General features: G+C 34.6%; 2 protein-coding genes across 2 annotated transcripts; one reads left to right on the forward strand and one right to left on the reverse strand.

Moving 5' to 3' along the window:
* The first annotated feature begins 564 nt into the window (after positions 1 to 564).
* On the forward strand, positions 565 to 3,785 carry LOC115989365 (S-type anion channel SLAH1-like). Its single transcript, XM_031113035.1, has 2 exons — positions 565 to 1,431; positions 3,475 to 3,785. The coding sequence occupies exons 1-2, from the start codon at positions 565 to 567 to the stop codon at positions 3,775 to 3,777; spliced, it is 1,170 nt and encodes a 389-aa protein (XP_030968895.1). The 3' UTR covers positions 3,778 to 3,785.
* A 192-nt stretch (positions 3,786 to 3,977) lies between these two features.
* Positions 3,978 to 6,755, reverse strand: LOC115988475 (B-cell receptor-associated protein 31-like). The gene is made up of 2 exons (XM_031112047.1): positions 6,258 to 6,755; positions 3,978 to 4,665 (listed from the first exon to the last, which is right to left on the reverse strand). The coding sequence occupies exons 1-2, from the start codon at positions 6,538 to 6,540 to the stop codon at positions 4,292 to 4,294; spliced, it is 657 nt and encodes a 218-aa protein (XP_030967907.1). The 5' UTR covers positions 6,541 to 6,755; the 3' UTR covers positions 3,978 to 4,291.
* Positions 6,756 to 7,464: the final 709 nt, after the last annotated feature.

Here is a 7,464-nt window from a genome sequence, read left to right on the forward strand (position 1 = left end):
AAAAACAACAATGAAAGTTATCATAATAATATTCAAACATGTAATATAAAAATTCTTGATTATATAAAAAGACTTGTTTGTTATGATTGTTTCCACACAAAGAAGTTTTTCAAAATTAAAATTGATAAAACATTACTTAAGATCAATCATGTCACAACAAGATTAAGTGAGAACTATTATCAATTAAAAATAATACAAGAATAAAACTCAAATTCAAAAACTTACTAATTTTGCATTTCCAAAAGACAATAATACTCTCTAGTACTATTGTATTAGCTTGTTAATAGTTCGTTTGGATTGAGGGAAGGGAATGGAGAGTAGAATAGAATTAGCCCAAAATTAACATATTTTTAGCTAATTCTACTCTACTTCCCTCCACTCTCCCTTCAATCCAAACGGGTCCTAAATATCAGTGTAGTGGCTTTACACGCAATGTTGAATTGATTTTTCAAGTGTTTCTCACACTCACTCCTTTCCCTATAGAAACACCCTTTGTACTTATTTTGAAAAATGCAAATCTTATACACAAAGTCACTTATCACTTCTATTATTATACTATTACTAATGGAAGACCCAGTATTGAAACCACAAGTTGAGGTAGTAATTGATGCTTCCATTAATGTCACTAGCCAAGAGTCTCATGCCCACCCAATTCCCATTTCCAATCCATCACAATCATACATCTTAACCAGGCTCCATGCAGGCTACTTCAGAATAAGCATCTCTCTTGGTGCCCAAGCTGTACTATGGAAAATTCTAAGTAAGCCAACAGATGAGTCACAAGCTTTCCAACAAGTATTCCACATGATTTCTTCAACAGCTTTTCATTTACTATGGTGTCTTGCACTTTTGGTGCTAATTACACTCTCTGTGCTATATATTCTAAGGTGTTACTTTCATTTTCACTTGGTCAAGGCAGAATTCTTACACCATATAGGAGTGAACTTCTTGTACGCCCCTTGGATTTCATGGCTTCTCGTGCTTCAATCAGCCCCATTAATAAGGCCAAAGAGTCACACTTATCTAGTTCTTTGGTTGGTTTTTGCAATTCCAATATTGGTGCTTGACATCAAAATATATGGGCAATGGTTCACCACTGAAAAGAGGTTTCTATCAATGATGGCAAATCCAACAAGTCAGATATCAGTGCTAGGGAACTTGGTAGGTGCTCAAGGAGCAGCACAGATGGGGTGGAAAGAGAGTGCGATTTTCATGTTCTCACTAGGCATGGCACATTATTTAGTACTCTTCGTTACCCTCTATCAGCGCCTACCTGGTGGCAATCATTTTCCAGTAATGCTGAGGCCAGCTTTCTTCTTGTTCATTGTTGCACCAAGCATGGCAAGTTTAGCTTGGAGCTCCATTTTAGGAGCTTTTGATACTTCATCAAAGATGCTCTTCTTCCTCTCTCTATTCCTTTTCATGTCTCTGGTAATTTTCATCACTTACTCCTCTCCTATGTAGCACGGGTGCGTTTCGGGACTCGGGTGCGGGTGCGAGACTCGGCAATTTTTGAAAAAGTAGGGTGCGGGTGCGGCGGGACTCGGCAATTAAAAAATTATTAAAAATACTTTTATTTATATTTTCTATATATTTTTACTATTAAAATATTTTTAAAAAACACATTACTATGCTTTGATTCACAAAACAAAGAAATAAGAAGGCAAGAAACACATTAATATGCCTTTGAGGTGAGAATTTCGGATTTTCTAGCAAGATTCAAGGCAGATTTCGGCATTTTTCAGCCTTTTCCGACATGTTTTGGCCATATCAGCCGTATCGGTTGCTGGCTGATACGAATTGATATAGTCGATACGGCCCGATTCTTGCCAAATCAGCTCGATTCGGATCGAATCGAAGCTGATTCGGCGCGAATTGAGCCGCGTCGGCAAAAAAAAAAACTCAGATGCGGCACCGACGCGCGGGCAACCGTGTCGGACGTGGGTGCGGCACCCTCCCAGTCGCGTTTCATGCTTTCTAGCTCCTCTCACATACTTCCATTTCTCCATTATTTCAATAGTAGCACAAGTACTATGTAAATGAACCAAGTTCATAAACAGTTTGGGTAAAACTTCTTTATGTTTGTTTATTTAACAAACGAGGCAAGTTTAAACTCAAGTTTGGGCTTGACTATTAATCGAGCTAAGTTCAAACATATTATTGTGTTTGTGAACAAGCTCGTGAGAGTGAGGCTTGATTCAAGTCTACACAATATAATATTATATGATTATATGTATAAATGCATACAAATATATTTATATTGACTTAAGATTAGATTGTGTAAGTTTGCAAATAAATTTATAAGATATCAAATTATTATTTGGTAAAAACTATATATATATTTTAAACGATACAAGGTTGGTGACTCTAATTTTTATAATTTTATAAATAAAAATCATTCTATCTAATTAAATCAAAAAAAATAATTTCAATTGTAATTTAGTTATTAATTATTAGTATAAATTTGGTAAGAGGTAAAATTTTTTAGCTATAGTATCTACTATACATGGAGAAATGATAAGTTAATTAAGCAATTCATGAAGAAATTCAAGATTGTTCAAAAATGAACTAAGTTTAAACATGTAATCTAACTTAGTGATGAGTTCAAGTTAGACTTGCATTTAAAATACAAATAAATGAATTAATCATAAACTTTTAATATTCAGCTTGTCATAACCCTTAAACTTTTTGTTTGATTCAAATGTTATACCTCTACTGAGTACAGAGTATATATGCCTTTGAAGTGGTTTTCAATCTGGTCAGCAAAGTATATGGAAGAAATGATCTGAGATTGATAGTGTAAATTATTTGTTGCTCTTGACATTATGACAAGTTTAATGCCTCAACTTTCTACAACTTTAAATAATTAATGTCACAGAGAGTAGCTAGTATCATCCTGGATTGAGATCTAGTGCAATAATTAGGGCTATTACACCATGCAATACCTTCTCATGGTTCAAATTAAAAATTAAAAAGTTAACTTTTGATACCAACCATTAGATCAAGGAAGTTAAAAAGGTAAAAAAGTAAAATTTTTAAAAAAAAGTGAAAATAATGCTAGAGGTATTGCATAGTGAAGTGAAGAGCACTCTATTTGAAAGTTCACCATTAAACTTATGATTGGTTGGATCAGAGTTTTCATTGGCAACTTTTTGAAGTAATAATCTTTTGCTGTTAGGCCATAAAGGTCAAGTTGAAGAAATAAGTTTCTTTAGTTTTTGCATCCCTAAAAATATAGATGTGTGATGAGAAAATTTAGCTGGTTGTCAATAAACATTTCTAGGTGACAAATAATAGAGGAAGAGTGCTATGAAAGCCCCACGCAAAGCAGCATTTACACACACCTTTGCATGTAACAGAGAGGTGATTAATATACGTGTTAATGCAGCCTTGGCCTCTGGCTTTGTTATTAGAAGAAGGGGGTCCCTAGCTAATTGAAACGTGCAACTAACCCACTCATGGATTTATATACAGGCTTGTAGGCCAACCCTTTTCAAGAAATCTATGAAGAGGTTCCATGTTGCATGGTGGGCTTTCTCCTTCCCGCCTACCTTTCTTGCTCTAGCCTCTGTGGAATACGCAAAAGAGGTGAAAGGTCATATAGCACCTGCGATGACGCTTGTGCTATTGATTCTGTGTGTTCCAGTCTTTATGGGTTTGATGCTACTTACTGCACTCAACAGCAACAGGCTTTTGCGTGAATATGATCCTATTTTGAGTTCTCTTAATGAACTAAGGAAGACTGCAACTAAGCCAGAGATTGCAGTTGACAAGTGAGACAAGGAGACTTGAAACTAGGCTGGCGGCGCAGACTGGTTATGGTTTACCTGCAATTATGACGACTAATTGTAGTGCAAAGCTTATGCTCTACTGTCATAGAGCTGTTGACAGAAGAATGTCACTAATTATAATGGAAACTTATAAACTTTGTGAATGATTTGAATAGTTCAATTGTAGCAGAAAGAACCCAAAAGGTCTTAATTACAATCCAAACTTTAAACCATACAGAAAAAGGGGGATAAAAATGCATATTCATAAACATAACAAAATCAGCAGAATTTTTTTTCCATGTTATAACCTAATAATTTGTCTCAGTTTGTCAGGACAAAATTGATCAACTCCAGCACTTAAGCTCTAAGTAAAATTAAACACACAATGAAAATCCTATTTACTCCTGATTTTTTTTTTTTTTTTTTCCCTTGGGGTTGAGGCAGGGAATGGGGTGGAAGATACTACGAAAAATCAAAGAAAACTTCAAGAAGGAAAAAAAATGCAAGAGGTGCCGTGTTGCTTAAGTATTCTTCTTGCTACCAGAATGTGACAATCTCCTGTCCAATGATTGCAACTGGTTCCTAAGGTTTTGGTTTTCCTCAAGTAAGCGGTCGTACTCAAGAAGGAATCCTTCAGATTGTTTACTTAGTGCAACTGCATTGGCCTCTGCAGCATTCACTTCTTTTGTCCTCGTCTCAAGTTCCGATTCTAGATGCTTCAGTTTTTCTCGCAATTTAGCTGTCTCTTCCTCCAATGCTTTAGCTTCCTCAACTTTCCCATTTTCAGATCCTCGAGCCTGTTTCTGAACTGCCTCCATGCCCTTCCTTCTTATACGTAGTTCTCTGATATAATGGTGCAGTCTGTCTATCATCAGTGCAAGGAATAGGGAGGAACCTGCAAGCAGTTGCCCCAAGTTTACATTTTAACGTAGGTCCACAGCTAACAAGTTTATTGAGCAAAATGGGGTTCAAACTGAAACAAACAGCCCAGTCCTAAAACTCAAAGCCATAAAGCATTATTACGTTACAAAATGAAAAAACATGATGTGATCCTGTACATGCAAAACTTTTAACTAAAACAACAACAATCAAGTCCCAAAATTCTGGAGTCGGCTATGTATCCTCAACAAACTAATAAAGGTCGCCCACATTTATCCAGCTAAGTTTATAGACTATGTTCAATAACTTCTTTGCATACTTTTTTTTTTCTTTGCCCAATACCAAAACATAGATGGGGGAAAAGAAAAAGTGAGAGCATTCAAGCTTCATCAAACATCATGTCCAGCAGTAAAGGTTCCTACATATATTTCCTTTGTAATCAGTAAGTTGCAAATGTACCCAAAGGATTTGAACCAATAACCTCACCCTCCCCCACTACTCTTGAAGATGAAGTGACATTTGAGCCAGAGCTCACTGGCTCCAAAATGAAAACTTTTTAACAAAAATACCATGAAGCAAATCACTTAACAGCTTGTCTGTAACTGAAAAACAAGGTGAAAAATAACAAGGACTAATCTATAACAAGATTAAAATACTTCAGACTTAGATAAACCGCGGACAGACTTTCAAACATGTACTTATAAGCAACAAAACATTACCTAGGTGTTTTGACAAAGGTATTGATGCATTCTATAGTCACAAGTCACAACAGTGCTATAGATAAACCACCATGAAGCAAATCACTTAACAGCTTGTCTGTAACTGAAAAACAAGGTGAAAAATAACAAGGACTAATTTATAACAAGATTAAAATACTTCAGACTTAGATAAACCGTGGACAGACTTTCAAACATGTACTTATAAGCAACAAAACATTACCTAGGTATTTTGACAAAGGTATTGATGCATTCTATAGTCACAAGTCACGACAGTGCTATAGACATAACAAATTTCACAACTTTTTTCACAATTTGTGAAGGCAACAGAATGAAATTAGCGTGAAAATCACTTTCACATGAAACCACCACTGACATTCCTTTTATTGTACACCAATCAAAACCTACCACCTCAGCTGTGAATAATTTTGGGCTTATGGCTACCCAAATATATATTACATCACAATATGTATAAATTCAGAATAATGATTTTAGCATTGACCGTACTATACCAAAAAGTTACCTATTTTGTTTGCTGATCAAGTCATTCCTTCTTAATCAGTACAAATAATGATCCTAGCATTGACTTTTCATTAGACAATTACTTTTCCACTAAATTTAACGAAAATCTTAATGACACAAAAAAGGACATTGCTCAGTTTTGAAGTTTATTTGAGATTGCAATACTTAAAAGAAGAAAATGCAAAGAACCCATTAACCAATCTGTCAAAATAGGCCAACCACAAAGTCCCATTTCCTTGAAAGTCAAAATCATGTAATTCTTTCAAATCAAATCATGATTCACAAAATTGTTGTTCTACAAAATAGCCCAATGATTAGTACATAAAAATAAATAAATGCAAAGATTGGATTAGATTAGATTAGTAATTACCCATAAGAGTGGCTTCAAGGAGATGCTTGGCCATGAGGACCTGATCCATTGGATTAACAGCTCCCTCATCGATCCACCGCTTCTGGATCTTGGTCATGCTGTAGACGCTGGACAAGAGCACCACAAAGACGGTGGCACCAACGGTCTTGACCATGATTGGCCCACGACCGCGCTTGACGCGATCCAGGCTCAATATCACTAGCTTCCTCAATGGGGTCTTGAATAGTAGCACCAATATCAATGCCATTTCCGACAATATCACCGTGAACAATAGCTGTTGCATTGTTTCTCTCTTCTTCTTCTTTTTTTCTTTCTTCTTTTTAGCTTTGGGGGTGTTGTTGGTTTTTACTGTTGTTGTTAGGATTTTTGGGTGTATGGGAAAAAAAGAGCAATGAATTGGTTTGGTTTGGTTTGGTTGATGGAGTGAAGAGAAAGGAAGATGTGAAATGGAATTTGGAAGGAAAGGAAGGAGTGGTTTCCTCTTCTTTGTTCTTTGTTTTTGCTTCAAAATGGAGATTTTATAAATTTTATGACGAAGTCCCTAGGCTTTAGTTATTTTTACATAAAAGGGCCTTTTACTTATCTAATATTATTTATTTGGGGGTGGAAACACAAACTATGAATAAAACTTAACATGTTATCCTTCTTTTAAAAAAAAAAAAAAAGAAGTAAAAGAAAGAAAGAAAAAAGTTCTTTAACACAAATGGAGGTACATGTTAGTTGTTATGTTATAAATCAAAATGAAGCCAATGTAAATCTCATGATACCACTTTATTGGAAATATTTATCTTTCAATGAATTTAAAAGTGTACTAGTGTCGTTATACGCATTCTGCACGTGTGATAAGTCTTTCTCTCTCTCTCTCTAATATTTTGAGTTTTAATGTCGTAATTTTTAAATTTGAATTTGTTTATTATTAGTGAGGTTACACAGGAAGAGATTTTTAAGAAACTAAAATTTAGGATTTTATAAAAAAGTAAATTACTAGATTTAGTGTGTGCTAATTTTTCGGGAAAAAGTTTTTTAAATAGAAATTTTTTTCTTTGAGGTATTTAAATAGAGAGTGTATACTAATTTTTAGGAAAAAAAGTTTCTCAAACCGTTTTTTGTTTTTGAATTTTATTGAATTACAATTTTAACCTTTTATTTTTATTTTTTTAGGAATAAAGTTTATCTAATTAGATTACAGGTATTTTTTTTATATTTT

This window comes from Quercus lobata, chromosome 5 (genome assembly GCF_001633185.2).
Source record: "Quercus lobata isolate SW786 chromosome 5, ValleyOak3.0 Primary Assembly, whole genome shotgun sequence".
NCBI classification, from domain to species: Eukaryota; Viridiplantae; Streptophyta; class Magnoliopsida; order Fagales; family Fagaceae; genus Quercus; species Quercus lobata.

Excerpts from the sequence above, each read along its gene's own strand:
- LOC115988475 (XM_031112047.1), bottom strand. The coding sequence starts at position 6,540 with ATGCAACAGCTATTGTTCACGGTGATATTGTCGGAAATGGCATTGATA. Across the intron at positions 4,666-6,257 it reads CCTTGAAGCCACTCTTATGG|GTTCCTCCCTATTCCTTGCA; the intron begins GTAATTACTAAT and ends AACTGCTTGCAG.
- LOC115989365 (XM_031113035.1), top strand. The coding sequence starts at position 565 with ATGGAAGACCCAGTATTGAAACCACAAGTTGAGGTAGTAATTGATGCT. Across the intron at positions 1,432-3,474 it reads TATTCCTTTTCATGTCTCTG|GCTTGTAGGCCAACCCTTTT; the intron begins GTAATTTTCATC and ends ATTTATATACAG.